General features: G+C 49.0%; 10 protein-coding genes; 5 read left to right on the top strand and 5 right to left on the bottom strand.

Annotated features, from left to right (window-relative positions):
* Positions 1–1,846: 1,846 nt before the first annotated feature.
* FFUJ_04303 (uncharacterized protein) lies at positions 1,847–3,286 on the top strand (the record flags this gene model as incomplete). The annotated part of the gene is made up of 1 exon (XM_023572428.1): positions 1,847–3,286. One exon carries the CDS (start codon positions 1,847–1,849, stop codon positions 3,284–3,286), a length of 1,440 nt encoding a protein of 479 aa, XP_023427235.1.
* A 789-nt stretch (positions 3,287–4,075) lies between these two features.
* Positions 4,076–5,332, bottom strand: FFUJ_04304 (uncharacterized protein; the record flags this gene model as incomplete). XM_023572427.1 has 2 exons in its annotated part: positions 4,076–4,996; positions 5,054–5,332. 2 exons carry the CDS (start codon positions 5,330–5,332, stop codon positions 4,076–4,078), a joined length of 1,200 nt encoding a protein of 399 aa, XP_023426553.1.
* A 449-nt stretch (positions 5,333–5,781) lies between these two features.
* On the bottom strand, positions 5,782–6,780 carry FFUJ_04305 (uncharacterized protein; the record flags this gene model as incomplete). XM_023572426.1 has 2 exons in its annotated part: positions 5,782–6,612; positions 6,661–6,780. 2 exons carry the CDS (start codon positions 6,778–6,780, stop codon positions 5,782–5,784), a joined length of 951 nt encoding a protein of 316 aa, XP_023426552.1.
* Positions 6,781–8,171: 1,391 nt separating this feature from the next.
* Positions 8,172–8,576, top strand: FFUJ_04306 (uncharacterized protein; the record flags this gene model as incomplete). XM_023572425.1 has 2 exons in its annotated part: positions 8,172–8,248; positions 8,312–8,576. The coding sequence occupies 2 exons, from the start codon at positions 8,172–8,174 to the stop codon at positions 8,574–8,576; spliced, it is 342 nt and encodes a 113-aa protein (XP_023426551.1).
* Positions 8,577–13,678: 5,102 nt separating this feature from the next.
* Positions 13,679–14,575, bottom strand: FFUJ_04307 (uncharacterized protein; the record flags this gene model as incomplete). The annotated part of the gene is made up of 1 exon (XM_023572424.1): positions 13,679–14,575. The coding sequence occupies one exon, from the start codon at positions 14,573–14,575 to the stop codon at positions 13,679–13,681; it is 897 nt and encodes a 298-aa protein (XP_023426550.1).
* A 2,140-nt stretch (positions 14,576–16,715) lies between these two features.
* Positions 16,716–17,975, top strand: FFUJ_04308 (uncharacterized protein; the record flags this gene model as incomplete). XM_023572423.1 has 4 exons in its annotated part: positions 16,716–16,770; positions 17,280–17,631; positions 17,682–17,766; positions 17,820–17,975. The coding sequence occupies 4 exons, from the start codon at positions 16,716–16,718 to the stop codon at positions 17,973–17,975; spliced, it is 648 nt and encodes a 215-aa protein (XP_023426549.1).
* Positions 17,976–18,500: 525 nt separating this feature from the next.
* Positions 18,501–18,940, top strand: FFUJ_04309 (uncharacterized protein; the record flags this gene model as incomplete). XM_023572422.1 has 2 exons in its annotated part: positions 18,501–18,716; positions 18,821–18,940. The coding sequence occupies 2 exons, from the start codon at positions 18,501–18,503 to the stop codon at positions 18,938–18,940; spliced, it is 336 nt and encodes a 111-aa protein (XP_023426548.1).
* Positions 18,941–20,211: 1,271 nt separating this feature from the next.
* Positions 20,212–20,649, bottom strand: FFUJ_04310 (uncharacterized protein; the record flags this gene model as incomplete). The annotated part of the gene is made up of 1 exon (XM_023572421.1): positions 20,212–20,649. The coding sequence occupies one exon, from the start codon at positions 20,647–20,649 to the stop codon at positions 20,212–20,214; it is 438 nt and encodes a 145-aa protein (XP_023426547.1).
* Positions 20,650–21,240: 591 nt separating this feature from the next.
* FFUJ_04311 (uncharacterized protein) lies at positions 21,241–21,988 on the bottom strand (the record flags this gene model as incomplete). XM_023572420.1 has 3 exons in its annotated part: positions 21,241–21,736; positions 21,785–21,909; positions 21,962–21,988. The coding sequence occupies 3 exons, from the start codon at positions 21,986–21,988 to the stop codon at positions 21,241–21,243; spliced, it is 648 nt and encodes a 215-aa protein (XP_023426546.1).
* Positions 21,989–22,247: 259 nt separating this feature from the next.
* Positions 22,248–22,996, top strand: FFUJ_04312 (probable thioredoxin; the record flags this gene model as incomplete). XM_023572417.1 has 3 exons in its annotated part: positions 22,248–22,326; positions 22,383–22,786; positions 22,847–22,996. 3 exons carry the CDS (start codon positions 22,248–22,250, stop codon positions 22,994–22,996), a joined length of 633 nt encoding a protein of 210 aa, XP_023426545.1.
* Positions 22,997–23,128: the final 132 nt, after the last annotated feature.

Genomic DNA, 23,128 nt, shown 5'->3' with positions numbered 1-23,128 from the left:
AGGAGGAGGAGGAGCCGCTTGAAAGAGAAAGGCAACATAACCATTATGCACAGGGTAATCCCAGTTTATAACTGCAGCCAGTCATTTTTGTTAGCGCTGGGCCTACCAAACCTCTAAAGCTAGGTATTAAATGCGATTGTTGACCTAGCCGATGGAAGATCCATGGAAGGGAAGAAGTCAAAGTTGATCAGGCCGATGGACGGAGGTCAACCGCAGGTGCAGCGGCCCCTGCAGCCCCTGCGAGGAGGAGGTGCAAATAGAAGTGGGTGCTGCATGCTTTTCTTGGAGGAGCTCAGCGATATGAGGGGCCACGTTATACTTAACTGATCATTGGATTGGAACAATCAACTCGTTATGGAACAGAACAAGGAGCCACTTTACAACTTCAAAGGATTGCAATAATTCATTCTTCTCTATTATTCTAAAGCACGCAATGGAAAAGAAATAGAAATGTAGAATAATGCAACAACTTGGTCAATTCAGGGAAGTGTCGTATATTTGTGTCCCAGACGCGATGAAGGTATAAAATAACCTTATCAGATCGATTGTCTGCAAGGTGGAGTGTGTGGTCGGAAACAAGATGGACATGCCCGTCGCGACAAGTGATTCTGACCTGCCTCAATTGATGCAACAACTTGGTCGATTTAAGGACTTGTCGTCTGTTTGGGCAGATACCCTAATCAAGCTCGTGTATCTAGTGTGACTCCATTCACGTGTCCCAGGCGCGACGAAGGTATATAACAAACTCATCAGGTTGGTCGTCTGCAAGGCGAAGTGCAGCTGGTGAGAGACGCTCTGGATCGTCTTTGTCGATAAGGGGCGGATCCGATTTTAGGGGCTTGAATATTGTGATATGGTGGCAGACACAATAACCGAAATTGAATAACGGAATGGGGACTGTTGGCTCTAGTTAGCAAACTTTAATAGTAGCATATATCTCAGGACATTACCCTTTATGTGCTTCCCCCTATACTCTCTTGCGATGCCGGGCAACCACGAAGGGGAAGAGGCAAGATGCAGATACCCGAAGAACTGTTCGTACAATCCCAGAAGACAAGATGCAAGGAAGGTATGACAGAAGGGAAATAGAAGAAAAAAGACGAACGTAAAACACTCTTTGACAGGCAAGGAGCACTATTGCTTGGTCTCGTGTAAAATTGTTGTTGAGAGAGAGAAAAAGATATGAGAAGGAGGATATGTCGTGTAGGTTCATGACGCTCGTGTTTGGTCGCTTGAATTCAAGTATTATCTCAAAAGCAGCCTTACACTTTAGGCTGACCTGTTGACTTTTAACTTGATGGCCTCCCGTTAGGCGACAGCGCGGCGGTGCTGTTACGGTCCCTGTCAATTGTGTGTCAAGGTTAAGTTAATTGAGCTGCCAAGTGGGATCTGAGGGTCGGCTTTGCGTTGGCCGACCTGCATGTGACCGTCGTGCCCAACAAGTAAGCTATACTGGTGCTGGAGGCTGTCCGCTTTCTCTTTCGCCAGGAAGAACTTCCTCAAAGCGACAACCCGAGGATGAGGAGTTGCAATCTCGCCCTTGCCTTCTACTGTCACACAAAGTGGACATCGCTTCACTTGCTGTTCCTTGATGGTAGTGCATCCAGGTCTGACGCTGGTCGATGTGTGTTTGGCCTGTTAATCTACACTTAGGCCCTGATCCAATCGATACGAACGGGCACCTTCGATACGGTCCGTAAAATCTGAACAGTAGGCTATTCCCAAATTGGCCGGTTTTGGTGATGAATTGTATGGATGAGGGATTTTCGATCCGGTCAGCATTTATGCAATGTACCTGTTTTGCCGTAAACCTGATAGGGAAAGGTCAGCAACAAATGGAACCGAAATGGTGACTTTTTGGCTGCTTTTCTGCCGTCCGCTTGTTTTGCCGTTTGTTGAAAACAAGCGTACAGTTTCGTTCGATCCGTACGAGGCTGCGAGGCTGACCCCCGGCTGTGACGATCTCCAAATGCCTGATAACGCCCCCAACCGCGGCGATGATGATGATGCTGTTAGCTCGGATGACGGATACAGTGAGGAAGAAGACCTACTTATCATAGGGCTAGCTGTAAAGACCCTTGAATCGCAAGGGAACAAAAAAAGGCTGCATTTCCCTACTGTTTTTGATCGCCGAGAGATCGTCAACCCCGGCGGGTCGGCTGCAGCAGAGGAATTCGGTCAGAAGCTGCTGACGGGCCACGAGAGGAGATTTGTGGAGGAGCTTCGGGTCACGAAGGTCCAATTCTATCAATTAGCTGACTGGATCAGTGTAAACACAAGCATGAAGGGATCTAGCCGGCAAAGCTTACATCTGAAGCTGATGATCTTCCTGTATGTCATCGGTCAGGGCTGCACGCAGCGGGCGGCGGCACATCACTTCGGCGTCTCTCAAAGCTCTGTATCTCGGATAATGGCGACAGGTCTCGAAGCGTTTGCCGACATCCACAGGACATTTGTTGTCCAACCGGAGCCAACAGAGGTGTGCCACGAGCCTATAACCAAGCCCAAATGTCAGTATTTCTTCGGTTGTATCGGTGCTGTAGATGGTACTCACATAGCGGCTTGGGTCCCTGAAGAAGGTCAAAGGAAGTGGTACAACAGAAAGTCCCTGATAACTCAGAATGTCCTCTGTGCCGTCCGCCTTGACGGGACTTTCTCGTACGTCCTTGCCGGCTGCGAGGGATCAGTCAACGACGCCTCCCTGTTGCGGCATGCTCGGTCGAAGAGCCTGAAATTGTATGCCGATAGATTCTATGTTGGGGATGCCGGCTTCGGTGCCTGTACAGGACTTCTAGTCCCCTATATTGGCATCAGATATCATCTTAACGACTGGAAGGTGTCGCTGGAAGGACCTCAAAATAAGGAAGAACTGTACAACCTGCGCCACTCACGACTGCGAATCATCGTCGAGCTGACCTTCGGTCGGGTCAAGAGGAAATTTCGAATAATGCGTTCTTCGCCGCCTGAATATGATATATATAAACAGATCCTGATTGTATATGCCTGTACAGGCCTGTGGAATTTCCTGAAGTCGTTAGAAGAAAAGCCGGCGTTGAATAAGGCACAAGAGGAATACCTACAGTCGATGACTGCTTGGGCACGAGATAATCTCCCCAGCGACCCTGAGGTTTTGAGAGATGAGATCGCGATAGATCAGTGGGAAGAGCATTTGGCGTATATTGAAGAAATGAGGCAATATAATAATGCTATTCTCCAAAGGAAGCACGAGAAGCATCTTGGTGATGAGGAATGGAAGGCAGCGAGGCATTTCCGGCTCGAAAGGTGATGTTGAGGGAGGTTAGTGGGTGAAAAATGAAGCTGCTAGGAAGAAGCTGTGATAATCATGAAAAACCCCGCCTTTTGACCCCCAAATCACGTTTTTCCTAGCCTGCACAACAGGTCGGTTGAGGTTGAACCTCTCAAAATGAGCCCCTTTGGGGAGGGATTTTATCACCATGGTGTTGAGTCTCCAATTGACTTCAGTTTTACTTCAAATTTCTGGAGCGTTATCTCCAGCTTCAGGGCTATCCAAAAATATATAAATCGTCAGAAGCGCCTGATAATTGACTAATCCCCCGGCTTAATTCCTAATAGACCTCTTTTTGGTCAATATCCGGTCAGTTTGATGATAACCTCAATTCAGAGGCACGGCTGTGGAGGGGTAGCCACGCTAGCAGGCGGCCGCTAAAGTAGTCACATTAGTGGAGGAATTAGCTAAATTGGGGATTTACTTCTAAATTAAATTGAATTATCTACAGAAGTCAGAAAAATTCCAAATTTTTTACATATCTCAATTTAGGTATAATTGACTTATTTTCAAAATTTCAAAAAAATTGAAGCTATTTACACATTTTTGTGGCATATGATGAAAAAATGCAGCTTTTGACTAGTCTTACGGGTCAGTGGGTCAGTCACTCAAAGCTGCATAACCCGGCCGCAGGGGATTTCTAACCCCTCCACCAATTTCATCAGCTACACCAAAAGCTTCACATCTTCAACCTCACAACAGGATCAAGATACTGCATTTCCAACAGAACAAAAGCCCTCATGGGAAAACAAACTCGCGCATCTTATTCTACGAGTCAAACTCACTATCCTGTGTCATTTCCAGATCAATCTGCGGACTCCTAAGCACTATACATCCAGACTTCGAACAAAAAAGTCTCTCCTTCATCCTCTCGTTCAGACTATTATAAAAGACTGCACGCATGCTGTCCCCAAGCAGCCAGTCAAAGAAGGTCTCTATTTCTCCCTCATCTGCTCTCTCCAGAAACCTCTGCTGTACATCCTGCACTGCTGATTGTGTGTCATCTGCACCGATAGGTCTCCGACTTTTCTCCCGACTTGTCACCAGCTTGGAGACTGCCTTCTCGATCGACCCTGCCTGTGGATCTACATGCCGGTGAGGTCTTCGTACACGCTGCGGCGACTGAGAGTCTCCAGAGCTGCTAGTTGTCGGGTGCGAGGGACGACCTGACGGTGAGGAAGTCAACTGAGAAGTCTGAGATGACGACGGAGCAGGAGTTGCTGTGACTTCACGGAAGGGCGAAGGCGACGGCCGACTGGGTAAGTGCCGCTGTGCAGCTTCGTGAGCAGATGGCTGACTGTGGAACACTAGGTCTTCGTCTATTTGAGAGTCTATTTGAGACTCTTCCATGTCGTTACGGAGGGATAACAAGCCTGAAGTGTCAGTGACCTCGAGAGCCGTAAGTCCGACTTCCTGTACGCCATCGAACGCCCGCTGATACAGATCCATCTTCTGGAGCCCGTTCCGCTTGATAGCGGCAGCCCCGATTCCATGCTTCTTCACCCACCGATCCCAGTTATCGTCGGTTGTGGTGACGATGCCCAGCTCGTGGTCGTAGCCTGCACCGCTCGTCTCCCTCATTATCGCAAGGAATGCCTTCCAATTTCTCAGCAGTTCACCGAGCTTACGACCGACCTTCGTCTGGTCAAAAACGTTCGGGGGATATCGCTCAGCAAGCTCACAGCCAATCTTGGCGTGGATAGTCTTCAGCAGCTGGGTCTTCTCGTTCTCTAGCTCCCCAGCTACCCTCTTCGCGCCGTAGCTCTCGAGGAGATACTCCATCTGGTCCCTGGTCCACCGTGCCTTCGAGCCGGGATTCTGTATGTCACTCCGAGGAGCTCTTCGCGTCGCTCTCTTGGACGCATTCTGTCGTGCTGTTGGACGTCGAGCGGGAAGAGACTGACTTGGTGCAGGCTGACTTGACGGCACCTCGATCTCTTCTTCGGCCTCACTTTCGCTTGCGGTTGAGATCTCTTCTTCGGACCGGGCCGGCGGGGCCATAGGTTGCTGTGACGAGGCAGGCATCTTCGTAAGTTCTTGATTGTATGAGACTACAACGGTATTGCTAACTTCAAACGATTCCTGACAGTCACACCGCCTAGCCCCTCCCCTGTTGACCGCCTTCCTCATCGATCAAGCCCCCAAGACCGACTAGGGCTAGTACAGCGGGTCACGCATAACCCGGTACAACAGCTCTTTTGTGCAAGTGGCGAAGTCACCCGGACCGTATCGAAGGTGCCCGTTCGTATCGATTGGATCAGGGCCTTAACTGCTACCGGTAAAAATTACAAGCCAAAAGTCTCACACATCCCCGCCCCTCATAACTTGTCATCAGGTGATGAATTCAATTAAAATCATATTATAAACCGTGCCAACAGAGATGCTCTCTTATCACAGGCATTTCACGTATACGCCATGTCAAAATCCAGCATGTAATCATTATCGGGAAGCAGCAATAGACTCAGTAATGCTAGCTAAATGTACAACTGCTGGATTGACTCCAGAATATCATCTCCATCCTCAACGGGGAGCAAGTTTCCATTCCTATACCATCGGTCCATATCCAGGGGCGACATATACTCAAAGGCCAACAGCAGGCGAATCATGTAGACGCTGTTCTTGCTGGCGTTGTGGGCGATCTGGGCATCGCGAAGAGGGTGTTGTCTGCATTCATAGAGACCAAGGGAAGCCATGATAGGGAGACACGACGGGATGGTAAGAGCGTTGGTACCAGTTAAAGGCGAGAACCGCTTCATCTTCCAAACTTCGACGCCAGGACGGGTAAGCCAATTCAGACCCCAGCCGGCGAGGGTCGATTCCACGGGCTGACGATCCCAGACAAGAAAGATGATCTTGCGGTGGTAACCTTCCTGCGTGACGCGTTGTTTGTATATCTTCTCAAATCGCGCGGAAAGAGACGAGGCCAAATTCATCTCAGATACTTCAACCACACGCCCTTCTTCAAACTGACGCGGGGGACTGAGTTGCTTTTCAGCGATACAGTCGTGATTCCAATGGTCGAGATATTCAGGCACCAGGATGCGCGTTGACTGTATATGTCCGTGGAGGGGTACCCCAAGGCTTGCATAACGGGCGGGCGACGACTCTTTACCAGTGAGACAAAGAGTATCAAGCACTGAGAGTCCCACTTCACTGACGGCAGGAGCAGCGAACTGTGTACCGTACAAGATGTGATTGGCAGGATAAGGGTATGCCTTTCCACGACAGACGAGACCAACATCCAGAGAGACTATAACAGCACCAGCGAAGCCAGGCCCGGGGACGTACTCTTGTTGTTCTGTATTCTAAACAGGAAACAACATCTGACCAGGAGAGCTCGGGGTGGGTTGAACGTTTGAATCGCCAAGTCCCAAGACGGTATAGTCGTACGGCCGGGTACCGTTCGCAATAAGGGTGGCCATGGGATGCAATCCTCGCTCCCAGGCAGAGGTAGAAAACGCTAAGACAGACATGGCTAAACACACTTTGTTAGAGGCCGACGATATGGTAAGAGCGAATGAACACACCTGAAGAAGAATAAGATCGAGCGAGAATGGCAGATAGCGGAAGAGACAAGGCTATGGCGAGAGCAAACAACGAGATACGGGCAAGCTGTCACCCGTCAGTACGCGTGGAAAATCGTAACCAGTCTTTGCATACTTACAGGACGAGGAGAGAATGAAAGGTGACAAACACGCAAAGATATACGTGATCCGAAAGAGATATGGTACGCGATCAGACAGAGAAATTCGGGTGAGTACGATGCATGAAATGAAAAGCCAGGGATATGCTCTGGAAGGATTCGTTGCACGACTTGTGTTCCAGTGGACCCCACTTAGGTCGGACCCACTTAGGGTAACCATGCCCTCCGCTTGAAACGGTACATTACCGTATGTACATTCAGTTAGTGGTAGATTACGACGGAAGGAGTACCCCTGACCATATCGAGCCCCACATGGCTATGTTGCTCCAATCAAAAGTCAACACTGTCTAACTGTTGACTTTGGCGGACCTCACTCGACTTCCAGTAGCACCGGTCACGACTTTAATCCGATCGCGTACAATATGATGCATACAATTATATCTTCTCCATAATAAAGGATTTGAACAAGGCTCACCTCTATCTATATAATGCGAAAAAGCCATTCTTCTTATATTCACTAACAATTTCCGCATCAAGCTCGAAGAAAGAATAAATCTTTCGAACAAGACTTATCAGCAATGCGCATAAAAACACTCTATTAGGAGTCAGAAACTATTATCGGCCTACGTGATGAGTACGTATCCCGCCTCTTCCACATCCTAGCTAACTTGTACAGCCACAGATGGAATTAGGACCGATATAACAGACAAATCCCCAGAACGATAGGCATGCTGTTCCCCGAAACAATCTGCTTCAAGGACCAGAACGAAAGAGATACTGCTTAGATGCAGATTTACATCTAAGATGTTTGGGACTTCCACGACAACCTGGAATATATCAACCAAGTTAGAATGCCGGCGCTTATCTAGAAGATTGGCAACGAACCTATCAAACATGCGGCAAGGAGATCGTTTCTCTTAACCAGCAGGGCAGACAAGGCGGGCATGGAGCTGTGCTTGTTGGAGTCTTATTTCTAGCCATGATGGCGATGTTGTTGGTTTGAGGACTTGGAGAAGAAAGGACAGGCAGGGCAGGCAGGGCAGGAGTTCCGCCCTCTCGACTCTCCTCAACGCGAGAAGTCACTATCGGTTACTTCAATATCTCCGGCCTGAATCTCGGATCAAGATAAATACGTCCTCATTACCAGCACTATTCTCTGCGTGGCGACATATACCAGGGTGGGGGAGGAGGGTGGTCTGGTCCATCAACTCCACGCGCACAATGGACAAAGATTTCAGGACTGCCGTAACGATGAGGCAGTCGAAGATGTACATGGTCAAGGAGAACATGTACAACGCGTATGTATGACGCGCAGTTATCCACTATCTCGTGCATGACTCCCGATCTAACCAGCTCTTCAGAAACACTCCCCAAAACGAACAAGTGGTGAAATGTGCGGCCTTCAACATCCAGTTGCCACAGGCGGTAAAGAACCTTCACAGACGACATAGAGGACGGGAAGAAAGAATAAATCTTTCGAACAAGACTTATTCTCTCGTCAATTTGTCAGCAACACGCGTAAAAAACCCGTATGAGGATATGGAAACCATCATCGGCCCAGAAGTCGTGGAATATGCGGCCTTCAACGTCCAGATGCTACGTGCGACGAAAAACCTCCACAGATGACTTAGAGGACGAGAAGAACCTGTTGAATGTATGGCGGAACATTTGGTATCAGCCAGTTGGATCGCGGTCAAGGGATTGGGTGCCACTAGGTCGACTCATTGATGTCGAGAGGGTGGGTTGTTATATCTGTTTAGAATCTCGTTTCGTTCGAATGGGACCTACAACTTCATGACGCCAAGCGCCAGGTCGATGCTGTTTGCGACCTCTTGCCATCGGCGCCGCCAAATCACCTCTTTTGTGATCAAGTTTGTGAAGTCTCAGAGCTTAGTGCTAGCAATAAGGCATTGATGATGAGTCTTCACAGAGATCTGCTACGTGACGACGGTTGGCGGAAGACGATCTGCTGTGAAATGCCTACCTGAATTTGACTCGATTTGGAGCAGATCAGCGTGCCGCAAAGGGGCATAACCGTCGCGGAGTTCGTCAAGCCTCACACTTATCCGAGAGAGAAGTCATACGTATGAGGTCACCTCTACTCGGAGGGACTCCTCCTCCGCATCCCTGATGCATGTCGTCGCGCAGCGCCTTTACTTAAGGGGGGAAGAATGAGCTGGTGACGAAAAGCCAGTATTTGTCTTTATTTGAGATTCAGGTCGGGGATATTGAAATGACTGATAAGGACAGAGAATTCCTACGTTGGCGAGAGTCGAAAAGGCGGAGGGGGGAATCACATGGCACCTCTGCTCAAGTCAGAAGGGAGAAGAATAGCGGTGACAAGCAGACAATATTTATCTTTATTTGAGATCCAGGCCGGAGATGTTCAAATGGCTGATAGTGATATTGTATTCTTGCGTTGGGGGGTGTTGAGAAGACGGGACATCTAACGTGTAACTTCTGATGGTAGTTATCATATCGCTTAGCTCCTCCGAGAAAAGTAGCAGCAGCATCCGCCGCTGCTACCCCTTTTTAATGGTGCTACTGGGGCTGTAGTTGACCTCCATTCGTCGGCCTGATCATCTGTAGCTCCCTCTTTCTTTTTGTGTATATCTTGTTGGCCAGGTCAATAATTGCATACAGTAGCTTTAGAGGCTTGGTAGGTCTAGCGCTGACGAAAGTAACTGGCTGCAGTAATGGACTGGAAATGCCTCATGTAGAATGGTCATGTTGCATTCCTCTCTAGAGTAACGGTAACAGAAGTCTCTCCTGTTCCTCATCCTGCTTCCCACCCTGCTCCTCATCTTGCTGCCCCTCCTGCTGCCCCTCCTGCTGCTGGGGCTGCTGGGGCTGCTGGGGCTGCTGGGGCTCTTTCCTTTATGAGGAAATCCGCCACTTTCGACCGGCGCGACTGTAAGGGGTACGATCCGGGTGAATAGAGTCGTAGAGCTGTATCTTGAGGAGTTATGTGAGGCGCTTGATTTGAGCCGTCAAGCCCTGATAGTTAGTTGAGCCTCTCGGTAAGCTTGTGGGTAACTGCAGTGAAACCTCGTGGCGGTAGCTCGATTTTGACGTGGTAGAGGGCCGAGTCTTTAGTTGTATGGTTGGCGGAACACCAGGTCCAGATGCTCCAACCTGTGTTGAGATGACGGTAGCGAGTTATAATACTCTGGTCGAAATATGACTATCTCCTTCGAGAAGCGCTGCGACGTCATCATGGAGCTCGGGATTGATGGACGACTTGCCCTCTGGTTCGCTCGCTCTGGTGCCGGCCATGCTGAATGGGCCCTCCAAGACCAGCGGAATTCGATCGTACGAGTTAATGTTTGGTGGGAGTTCTGAGTCGCCATAAATCACAGGGGACGCGTCCCAGATAACAACATGAGGTCGGGACTTGCCCGCCAGGAATATGACCTGCAGCTTCGTATAGGATCCTTTCAGTGCGCGATAGATAGCATGCTAATGCCGGTTTTCCTGTAGATGTTAGCTTAGGTTGTAGATAGGATACGGTACTTACGAATTCGTCTCGCGGGGGTTCTAGTAAACATAAGAATCTTGAGTCTGGGAGACACGCGGCTGAGGGCTCGGGAATCGACGAGCATAAGCCGCCCTGGGCTCTGCCCCACCTTGAGGTAGAGATCCTCGCTCTCACTAAAGTACGTAAGTCAAAGGCTTTCCGCTTCCATAAGAAAATCTCTCATTAGTTTCTATAGATATAGAATAATCGTTGAGAGTATGGGTATGGGTTTCAGGATCAGTGTCAATGCCTGTGACTCCCAACTCGACACTTCACTTTCGGTGTTTCTAGCCTGAGCGGCCATCTCCTTGACGACCTGCGCGCCTTGACCGCCCTGATACATAGTGCCGTGTAGCACCTGTACTCAAGGGAGAAAGGAGAAGAATGAGCTGGTGATGAGCAAATCGTATTTTGATTCGAGACTTATGCCGGAGGTATTGAAATGGCCGAAAGCGATAGTGAATTCTTGCGTTGGGGAGAGTTGAGACCTGCACTGGCCGCCCTGTGTCCCCGTGAGATGCCTAAGTGAGCTCGTTTGTCCTCGGCCAGGGCCTTGTCATGCTCTGGCTGCCCTGCCCAACCTACTGGTCAAGGGAAACGATATGCTTGAGTCTGGGAGACACGCGGCTGATGGAATAGGATTCGACGAGCATAAGCCATCCTGGGTTCTGTCGCCCTGCCTGCCCCGATACATAGCGTCGCGTAGCACTCATACTTAAGGGAGAATGGAGTACCCGTTATGTGATAGAATGCGAGAACTGGGATCAGGATCACCCTAGGTATGTTAAGCAATTGTGATTACCTGAGGAAAATCTTGACAATGAGGGAAAATATGTAAAGGCAAGGACTGAGACCGTATGCAGGCGCTCTGGGCGATGGTGATTACCCAGGTCTTGATGTAGGGAGGAAATGCATAAAGGAAGCTGGGCCCTCCGCGCGCTGACAGGATCCGCAAAAGCAGGTGGGGTACGTACCCAGGCGGGGGGCCGTCCGTTTACACCTTCTGCACTGTACGGAGTATTGAATCAAGCCAGGTTCGCAGGCACAGTAACTCACTCTTTGTTCGCTCAAACCTGCAAGTCCAGCTCAAATGCTGGCTTCCATCAGCTAACACAACCTCAACTTTTCGCCAAAGTGCGCCTTTTCTATCATCAGGAGTTTGAAATGGAGGCCTCTCGCTACAGTTACCAACGTTTATTTCCCATCTTCACGTCACACCTCTCTTTACTTGTCATATAATTCAACGCGAGGTTAGTCGCGCGGCCAAGCTTCCTCGCTCGCGCCAGTACAACTCTAACTAACTCTTTAGATCTTCTCTGCCCTAGCAATTATGGCTATCGAAGCGACCAATAAAGCGATAAATATAGCCGCTAAGTTCTCTGGACTCCTTAAATGGGTTAAAGAACCAGTAAATTAAACGGTTAATGAAGAAAAGCCTAAGTCGGCTGCAAGGAGGGCAACCGCAATGAATCTTCTCTGCCCTGGCAATCATGGCTATCGAAGCGACCAATAAAGCGACAAATATAGCCGCTAAGTTCTCTGGACTCCTTAAATGGGTCAAAGAACCAGTAAATCAAACGGTTAATGAAGAAAAGCCTAAGTCGGCCGCAAGGAGGGCAACCGCAGCGAGCCGATGCTCCCAGGATGTTCCATACGATGAGTCCTCGACCTTGTCATGATCAAGGCATCACAGCAAAACACACCTCTTTTATGATTGGACCAACCATCGCAGCTTCCATTATAATATTTACGTTGAGGCCTCTCGCTACAGTCATCAACAAGTATTCCTAAAAGGTGCTTCTACATGCCCCTCTTCAAGCTTTTCTCTTCTTCTCCAAGTCCTCAAACCAACGACATAGCCATCATGGCTAGGAGCAAGACCCCACAAGCACAGCTCCAAAATACAACTTACCTCCTACACTGAAAGTGTCATGCGTTCTTCAGGTCGTGTGAGGCGCGTGATGTAAGCCATCAGCTGTGGGGTCTATCAACTTAACCTCATCAGAACACTCGTTAAGATGCAGACTCACGCACCCACACAATAACAATCATCGTTCAAGGCCATTAGCAAGCTGACCGCCTGAACTACATAAACAACTTCATCGTCATCTCAACTGCACCTTCCATTTTAATATTCACGTTACGCCACGCACAGGGAGGTCTTTAACTCACCTCCATGTCCAGACGAGTTCCTAGATGAGTGCGACGCTTGTCGCATCATCAAATCAGATGTTTCGACATTCGGCCAGCCAACGCGGAGTCCGTCTCCAGCGTTCAATCCTTTTGCGACGAACTCTGAGGAGTATATAGCCATCACAATATGGAAAGCGAGATACTATGGACTAGGATGGGCAATGGAATTTACCCAAGTCTGTTAAAGCACCCAGCTCTCGACATAATGGTTGACTGTGGTCCGCAGAGCTATGCTACCACAGCAGACCGGGGAGCCAATGAGGCTCAAGGCATCTACTAGATGACGGCAAGCACATCAAGGAATGCAAGAAAGGGTATTGGATGGTTAATGAATGTAGAAGAAGAATGGGCAGAATGGGGTGCTGTATTGAGTAGGCTGATGAACAGAGACTAGAGTTGTCTTGAAAGTCGTATACTAAAAGGTTAGGAGATATCAACAAAACGAAATCTCAAATAATGATCAAGTGTTCACCGTGATATACTTGCGGCTCATCAGTACATGCAGTATATATGAGCGTGACGCTGATTAACATTTACGTTGGTTCCCATAGGTATCGCTTTATAATTACCAGTTGATATGCATTACCAGTTGATATGCAGCCAATCACAATGGTCACTTAATAATATATGGTCATTCAACGTGCACATTTATAGCCTGTGGATTATCTGCATCAAATTTTTCAAGTGCACTATGCACTATTAAGTCCTTAATAAAACAAAAATGACCTCAGGACTCCTCCTTACCCTTACCCTTGTCCTCAAGCTTGATCTCCACCGTTGCAACCTGGCCAGTCTTATGGAGGTCCTTGTAGAACATCCTCAACTGTTGTGCCCTGGCCAGTGCGATGCCGCCAGATATGGTATCGACCGTAAACAACGGCTCGGCCTCCTTATTGTCCTTGCCCTTGCCATCCTCAACAGCCTTGGCCTCCCCCGGGGGCTAAAAAAAAACACGAGAATCCGTTTGGTGGCAGATCGGCAGATTTTGGTGTAAGTGATTCTCATGTTTTTATACCCCCTATGCCTCCTCCTCAGCGAGAGCCTTGGCCTTGGCCTCAGCAGCAACCTTCTTCGGGTCAGGAACCGCTTGGGCGACATAGATGTTGCCGACCAGGACCAACCCACACTTCGCCCGAGTGAGCGTGACGTTGAGCCGATTAGTAGCGGCAGTAAACCCAGGACCGACGATCTCATCGGTACCCATGACTCCGATGATGATGTCGTTCTCTTGACCTTGGAACGAGTCGATAGTTGAGGGCTTCGGCATCCCCTGCAAGGAGATGTACTTAGACCGCTTCAACAGGCCGTTAATGAGATCGACATTGGCTGCATAGGGAGCAACGGGGACCTTCTTGACAGCAACAAAGTCGACGATAAAGTCCGTCGCTACTTGAACCTGGTCGAAGCTGCGCTTGGAGCCCGACATCTCATCCTGAATGACCCTGCCACCTTCACAGTAAATGAAGAATGGCTTGAGGGTATCCTTGGGAGCAGGAGTGAGGGCGGGGTACCTCTCCAGAGCAAAAGACTCCAAGTCACGGCTAACGTTAAAGTCCGAGAAGTTGATGTTGATCGCGCGAGACGGATCGTAGGTGAATGGCACATCAGGGTATATGATACTCGAAACTGTATCAAACATGCCTATGCCTATTTGCAGCTGCATCTTGAGGCGGTATACCGGGATGCCACCAGCCTGAAGGTACTCCAGAGCAGAGATCCTTAAATCAAGCGCGAAATGGTTAATGTAATCCACCTCTGACTTAGACCATATCTCGGTAAGCATCATGACCGTAAGGGGAAGCTGCTGGGGGTCACCAAAGAGGAAGCAAGGCGATAAAGTGTTGCCCCAAACGTATAGGAGGTCAGCTTGAGTTATAGCGGCGGCTTTATTAACCGCGACACTATCGGAAAACATCCTGAACCTCGATACCGTTTTACTGTTCACGGAAGCAGCAGGAGTTGCATAAAGAATATCGGCCTTGCTGTAAATGTCGTGGATATATTCTTCTATAACTTGGAGGCCTTTACTATAACCTTTGCTCTCCTCGAAAGTATCCTAAGTTGTCTGGCCAGTCGCCATGGTACGGAGGTCGATAAGCGTGTGGTCGGTGTCGACACGCTTCTGCCAGCGGTGCAAGATTTCATGATTATCTTGGTGCAGAGGCGTAACAACAGGCGAGCGGAGAACCTTCAGAACCCAGTAGGCTACAGAATAATTTGCTTGATGTTGGAAGTAGTGCTTCTGATATGTATTTCCTCGAGTAGGTAGGTAGCTTGACTAAAAGCTCCTTCCTCTAGGGAGGCTTCAGCCTACAGAACAATTTGCTTGATGTTGGAAGTAGTGCTTCTGACATGCATTTCCTCCAGTAGCTTGACTAAAAGCTCCTTCCTCTGGGAGGCTTCAGCCTACAGAACAATTTGCTTGATGCAGGAAGTTATGCTTCCGGCACAGCTAATATAGAATCAGACATGAGAAGCTGCGGGATAGTTCTTGGCCACGTCATGAGCGGTTGGACGTAGTGCTTCCGGTACGGCTAACACGGAATCGGACATGAGAAGCTGCGAGGTAGCTCTTGGCCAGGGCATGAGTGGCCTTGGGGATGGCTGAGAAAAGGCTAAACTTGACGTTGCCCTTATCCTGTTGTGCTTCCGGCATGGCTAACACGGAATTGGATATAAGAAGCTGCGAGGTAGCTCTTGGCCAGGGCATGAGTGGCCTTAAGGAATATGGCTGAGAAAAGGCTAAACTTGACGTTGCCTTTATCCTGTTTATGAGAATAATGGTATTGATACCATGTACTTCCTCCAGTAGCTTGACCATGAGGCAGAAGTACTATTGGGATATTGGCTTCTAAATATATTAGCTATGAATATAGTATGGGAAAGCACTAAACTGACTTTCATAGTCTTGGATGTCGGAGACTGTCTTAAGGCGCTCTTTCGGTGTAAGAGTCTTTGTCGAGGCGGGGGCAGCGTAGCTTCTTGCAATTCTTGCATCGCTGATGGTGGACGCGGACGTTGTAACGATCGCGAGAGTACTGTCGCATTATCACGGCAATGCAGTTGCTCTCGGCATAAGGCTTATTATGCCTCTTAGATTGCGCAGGCAGAGCCTGTAATAGGTGAGAGCTGCTGAGAGTGTGGTCGCAATGTCCGAGCGAACTGAATACGGGAAAGGAAGTTATTTTGATCTGGTTTCTGTATTGGTTTGAGCCTTTAGTGAATTCCACCACTAGAGATAAGGGTCGGATCGGAGAACTCTGACTTCAGACGGGTTGAGAGACTGGAAGGCTCCCCGGCCATAAACAACGACTTGGCGTGAATGAGGAGGAGGTTCTGCAACGAAGACAGTGAGAAGAGCAGAGTTTTGCCCGTTCTTTCCTCTTTTATGGCACAAGTTGCAAGTGAGGTTGGCTTCATCGAGAATGGCGACTGCCTGAAGCGAATGTAGTATATTGGTTTTGCTGGAGACGGGCGTTGGTAGTTAAGTATCGAGGGAAGGGCTAGGTTACAGGTCGTCGCAGACTGAAGTCATCAGTGGCTGACGAATGCGCTCATAAGGGGAAAGGAAGGTGGTAATCTGCTCAGTTTCTTGGTCAGTGATTGTTTGCGAGGTGGAGGAGGTGAAACTAAGCACCTTAGCTTTGTCACCTACGATCAAGGTCCGGGATATTATTGCGTTCCCTACTTCGTAGGTAGCAAGCAATCCCGAACACAGGACAGGGCGCCGTCGCAATTGAAGAGCTGGATGCCGAGTTCTTTCCCGGTGATATGCCGGGTACGCATTTGACGTCACCTTTCCTTGACCGCTTTTAGTCATTGAAAAAAGTATTCTTACTGCCTGGGGAGTGAGACGATTTCTTTTTAGGTACTAGGTACCTACCTTACTTAACATTCGGTCCACCAAAGTATCTGAGAGACACAGGGAACTCCCAACTGTACAACAAAATTATTATACATAACCATCGCTATCGGCCACTCTTGTCGACAGGGTCAGAATATCACGAAGCCCGGTACCGAAATCGAGGGAAGGACCTAGCTGTCTGAAGGTTACTATGATACGAAGAGTTGAGAAACTTCCTGGTATTCCCAAACGAACTTTCAAGGTCAGTCAGTTCCGGTAACAACCTAGAAAGGACAGCCTAGACGGCATTTCAAACAAGCATTTTGTTGAACCACTTCAACTCTATATTATTACCTACCTTAGGTATGTTAAGCTCGATATTCAAGAGTCAACAGCCTGGATAACTTAACTGTCAGTCTGGCGCACTATTCATCCCGCTATTCGAGGGGACCTCAACAAGGTTAAGGTCGAATTCACTCTGAAGGAACGCGATGAAAAGCACTGTACTGGATCAGTCGTTTGAGAGGCAATTGACATTCGCGACCTACGAGGCGACCTCAATAAGATCGAGGTCGAATTAACTCTGAAGGAACGCGATAAGCACTGTACTGGATCAGTCATTTGGGAGGCAGTTCCTTTGACATTTGCGACCTGCGAGGAGCTGAAAGGGGTCGATATTGGACAGCTTTGCAGGCTCCGGCCTCGGCAGCGGGGGGTTCATATTGGTCGCCGACCTCCACGAAGCTGCTCGCCCTTGGTCTCACTCGACCTACAGGCCCGCGCCACATATTCAACCCAATCGTCTACGACGACTACGAGACGGCAAAAGAGTCTCGACGCGATAACCTACACCTTTATCTGGAATCTGGTCTTTACGGGGATATGCAGCGAGTCAATGCCATCTACCATTCAAGCAACAGACCAGTCTTTCAGACGTTCCTAAAGCAGACAGTATTCAATTTCCTGTTCAACAAGAGGGCTATCAACATTCAGAAGTACTTCGATGCGAAGAAGCTGCCGGGTCTGTTCAGTTACCCTTACTCGACCGACCAGTCTTGGGACAACCGCGGGCAAATGGGCGATAAGGCCAGAACCGTCAAGGGTCACCAATTTGTCCCTCAATGCAAGTAAGTATTTGTCTCTTTCTGGATGACAATATATGCTGACGATGGGATAGACACCGTAACGATCTCAACCATGTGCCGGCTGTTGTCCAATGTGTTGCTCAAGACGCGCTGTGGCCTGAGGAAAGATCGGTCAAGGTACGTAACAACTGAACGCGTTTGTATTTCACATCATCCTGATTATGAGATAGATCTACTCCCGCACATTCCCTGGCTACTTTATCATCGGACTTGGTCGAACGATGCTACTTGTCGTTCCTCTGACCCAGAAGTTCCGTACAGAGTATACAGTCGCCTGGCGTCGTCTCACGAAGGATGGTCTCCTGAAGGTTGTGCTCTTCGACTAAGAGAACCCTTTAGAGAACCAACGCAAATAGTAAGTTCTCCCCTTCTGAATACTCACGGCTGCTAACAATGCATTACAGGAATGCAAAATTCGTAGAGAATCCTGCCGGTCTACCTGCACTCAAGGACCACCCAACCGATCCCATCAAACTGGTCATGTTCATCGGGCCCACCGAGCGACGAGGAGGATGCCAAAGACCCACTCACACTCACCAAAACATTTGATGATCGCTCTGCTGCCAACCGTGCACTCCGCAAGGACCAGAAGCAATAGAATTGCATCTGCCTGTCTTTTAAAAGTCAGCTGAAAGACTGCCAGCGAAAGGTCGAGGCTACCAATTGGTTCCTACCCTCCGCTGATCCTATTAATTTCAAGAAGCTTGGTTTTCCGTACGATCTCGAAGGCTCAAGAATGATGATGATCGAGGCGGATATGGGCGCCCACGCGAAGCGTCGCTTGGCCGAGGTGCAAGACTATATGGATCTTTCAAAGGGCTCTCTTGCGCAGCCAAGGTTTCTATACCTAGATGTCAAAGCCGGCGCCTCGTGGCATCAAAAAGGCTATAGAGGCCGCATCTTTAGATGCTACTCCAGCACTCCAACCATTGCCCGTCGTAAACTTTTTAGATAGCATGGACAAGAAGCTCGCTAATGCTATCGTCGCGGAGGCCCTTCCTCAAGATCAAGATCGTTTCCGACGCTATCTGGAGCATCGTCCTCTCGGTCTTGGTATCATCACAGCTGTAAGTTCACATTATTTCAACCTGCCCCATTAGGCTCATAGGCTTTAATTATTGTCAATAAGCCTTATGTTGTCCATAGAAATCGTCAACTAACTGGCATCCAGGGTCATAGGTTCGGCAAAACCACCGCTGGTGCCGCTTGCACTCTTGCAATAGCTGGCGAGGACAAGGTCTTCTGCTCGGCGTCCACCAACATTACTAGACAACTTCGCGAGTCGCATTGACAGACGCACTCGTGAAATCGCCGCTCGATGCAACAAGGGGAACCAGACCGATACTTCCCGCGTCAAACACAAGCTTGTTGTTCGTTGGTACAGCGATGACTACTCGGCCTTGATGACTCTCTTCCGAGATCCGAAGCTTGGTGATGACGCTGCCCCGGGTGGGTTCTTCACTCGTGAGTTCAACTGGAAGCTTCACGTTTCGGGTGCTTTTAGTCAAGCTACTCGAGGAAATACATGGTATCTATCTATTGTATCGTTTCAATGAACAGTCATCGGGCTCTGCTAACAACTTAAACAACTTCCTATTCAACATACATTTACCAGTCATATCAATACACAGTGATCAAACCTAATATAGGCAAGAGGTCGCAATGCAGGGTTTCTGCTCTAGAAATGCTCCAATTTTCATTACAGCCGGAGTAACTGCCCGTGGCATTGACGTGTCCACAGAATGTCCTGCATATCATCAACTACGATATGCCAAACCGAGGGATCAAGATATGGAAATGCTCCAATCCTCATTGCTATTGGAGGGATGAATTTATGGAAATGCTCCAATTCTTATTGCCAAGTTCCAGTAGCGGTCCGCAGCATCATTAAGGCGTGGGCCGCCGCGTTTCCCTCTCCTATTTTTTTCCTCGCGACTTGTGCAGTTACCGGGAACCCTTTCGTGAAGTCTGTTTGCTGATTACATTCTGGTGCCTGATTATTGCCTAGTATCTAGTTGTTCTTTATTTCATAAGGCTAACTGTGCATTCGAATGCTGTGAAGGTGGAGGTCACGCTCCTTGGCCAGGTTCCAGTAGCGGTCTGCAGCATTATTAATGTAAAGATGGAGGCTAGGGGGGGGAAAGAAAACCCAGGACCTTGATCCTAAGTGATAAAAATGCTTAGGTAAATTTATATGAATTTAGGTTAGCAATATTAAGTTTAGGATGTCTTTTGCTAAGTTTATTTTAATACCCTGTCTTAAAGTCTGGTATTTTCCTGCCGCCTGAGGGTACACTCCTCGATGCCGCCATAGTCAATAGATGCACGTTAATGCTACAGGCAGTAACTCTTATAGAATAGTTATATTGCGACGTCTGGCAAGCTGCCCTTGCTGCCCTTGCTGCCTTTGCTGGCCTCGCTGGCCTCGCTGGCCTCGCTGGCCTCGCTGCCCTTGTAGAATGGTCATGTTGCGACGTCTGGCGAGCTGGCCCAGCTGGTAGGTCCAGCGCTAACGAAAGTGACTGGTCGCAGTCATAGACTGGAACCCCCCAAGTAGTATGGCTATGTCGCGATGTCTGGCAAGCTGGCCGAGCTGGTAGGTCCAGCGCTGACGAAAATGACTGGCCGTAGAATGGTCATGTTGCGGCGTCTGGCGAGCTGACCTTGCTGACCTTGCTGGCGTTGTAGAATAGTCATGTTGCGACGTCTGGCGAGCTGGCCTTGCTGCCCACATCTAGATGGCATGTCGTAGTCGATGGCATGTCGTAGTTGATGGCATGTCGTAGTTGATGGCATGTCGTAGTTGATGGCATGTCGTAGTTGATGGCATGTCGTAGTTGATGGCATGTCGTAGTTGATGGCATGCAGGACGTTCTGCACGTTAATGCCACGGGCAGTCACTCTTGTAGAATGGTTACATTGCGATATCTGGCATGCTGCCCCCTCGCTGCCCCCTCGCTGCCCTCCGCTGCCCTCCGCTGCCAATAAGGATTGGAGCATTTCCAGAGCAGAAAGCCCGTATCGCGGCCTCTCGCTCCTACTAGGTCTGATCACTATATATCAATATGACTGGTAAATGCATATTAAAGAGGAAATCGTCCAAGTTATCTGCAGCCTGGCAACTGTTCACGAAAATAATGGTATAAATACCATATACTTCCTTAAGCAGCTTAACCAAAAGTTCCTTCTTCTGGGGGGCTTCGGCCTGCAGATCAATTTGCATGATGTTGGAAGTGGTGCTTCTAGCGCGGCCAACACGGAGCCGGACATAATTTGCTTGATGTTGGAAGTGGTGCTTCTAGCGCGGCCAACACGGAGCCGGACATAATTTGCTTGATGTTGGAAGTGGTGCTTCTAGCGCGGCCAACATGGAGCTGGACATCAATCTGCTTGATGTTGGAAGTGGTGCTTCTAGCGCGGCTAACACGGAACCAGACATGATAAGCCGCTAGATAGCAATAAGAATTGGAGCATTTCCATATATTGATCTCTCGGTTATCTTGGTGTGGCCACGTCTAGATGGCATGTTGTAGTTGATGATATGCAGGATGATCAAAGTCCGGTATTTTCTTGCACCTAAGGGTGTACTCCTTAATGCCGCCGTAGTCGATAGATGGCATGTCGTAGTTGATGATATGCAGGATAATTAAAGTCCAGTGTTTTCTTGCCCCCCAATGGTGTACCTCCTCGATGCCGCCGTTGTCGACAGGTGGCATGTTGTAGTTGACGACATGCAGGACGGATGCCACACTCCTTAGCTAAGTTCCAGTAGCGGTCTGCAGCATCCTTCCCTCCAGCAGAGCCGACGGCGTATCTCTGACTTGAACGGGGCAACATGGCAATTAGTCGCAAGTTAGGGTGGAGAGGGAAGGCTTTGCGCATAAATGGCGGTGCCTCCAAGTAGGTTAGAATGTGCGTGAGGAAATGGCACGGGTCGGTGTCGCCTGTGTAACTGTTGGTATCTGTTTGGCGAGGGCGGGTCGCGAGAGGAGAATCGTCAAAAACAACCACTTCGTCGACAGAGAAAGCAGCGAGGGCACGAGCAATGCGAGCGGGTTGGTTCATTCGCTGGTCAGCAGAAGCGAGGCTGTGATTGTTCGTTAGTAGAGATAGACACTATAATAAAGATACATACTCTGAGAGGATACTGCTGGGAATGGCAACGGAGATGGTCCATGGTCGACCACCTTCAACTGGATCAAATATCGTGGAAGGTCTGGTGGAACCTCCCTCTCGACCATTATGTTCGGTTTTGCGTTTCTGGTAAAAGTTAGTGTACTGGAGTGAATTGAGTGTTAACTGATTTACTGACCTTAGAGTTGCGCTCTGAGTAAGACATCTTGTTGTTAATTACAAGGGCTGATAAGATCTGAAATGTGTAGATCACCTCGAGGTAAAGTTGCGACAACCTAACTCTAGCAAAAAGTTGTGATAGTGGGGCCAAATGTCCGGCAGAATCTCGCCGCCTTGGTCACCGCCTGCCCAACACAGAGCTTTCGAGGCTCGCCCGCGCTTCGTCAGCATCATGGTGAACAGGATGCGACAAATGTGGCCTTTCATGACAAACACACAGACTGAACATTAACGAAATCGCAACCATGAGTGGCCCCATCAACATTGCTTCTGAGTCCGAATGGAGTAGTCTCCTCTCGGGTACAAATGTGGTCATCGCAGATTGTACGTTCGAACAGTCCGTGAATATCCATGTCATAACTAACACGACTTCTACTTAGTTTACGCCGACTGGTGTGGTCCCTGCAAGATGATTGCGCCTACATTCGAAGCTCTCGCCAAAGAACACTCACGCCCGAAGAAGGTTGCCTTCGCAAAGGTCAACGTCGATAACCAGTCTGGCATCGCCCGAGCCCAAGGTGTTTCCGCCATGCCGACCTTCAAGATCTTCCACAACGGCACCTGCATCGAGACCATCAAGGGTGCCAACCCTCCCGCTCTCACAGCGGCTATCAATAATGCGGTGAAGCTTGGCGGACCAGCTACTGGCAACGTTTTCAAGACTCCCGGGCGAACGCTTGGTGGCGAGTCACGATCTGCCTCGCTGTCCAAGCAGTGGAACTTGAAAGCCTTCTTCGATGCTCTGATAGCGTTCTTTGGACTATACTTTGTTTCTCTGTTCACTGTAAGTGACCGACTGGCGGTCTTTCAGTGTGAAATACTGCGGTTGCTAATTAGATGGTAGTTTGACCCGTATAAGTCAGCGGAAGACAGCCCCTTCAACCTTCATCGTAAACCAGCACCAAGAAACACCGGTGGATCGCAGACCGCTGGTGGTGCCAGAGCTCCTCCACGTTCGTCCTTCAAGACATTGGCAGATCTTGGTGGTGATTAAGGAACTTTGGGTATGGCGTTCATCGGTAAAGGGCTCTACTTGGGCATGTATATTCAATCTTTTCAGGCGAACTTACTATACAGTTCTAGAATCATTCGGCTCGTTTATATGATCTTGAATCTCCATTTTTGA

The sequence above is a fragment of the Fusarium fujikuroi genome, chromosome FFUJ_chr02 (genome assembly GCF_900079805.1).
Source record: "Fusarium fujikuroi IMI 58289 draft genome, chromosome FFUJ_chr02".
In the NCBI taxonomy this organism is placed as follows: domain Eukaryota; kingdom Fungi; phylum Ascomycota; class Sordariomycetes; order Hypocreales; family Nectriaceae; genus Fusarium; species Fusarium fujikuroi.
This window is presented reverse-complemented; position numbering and strand designations above follow the sequence as displayed.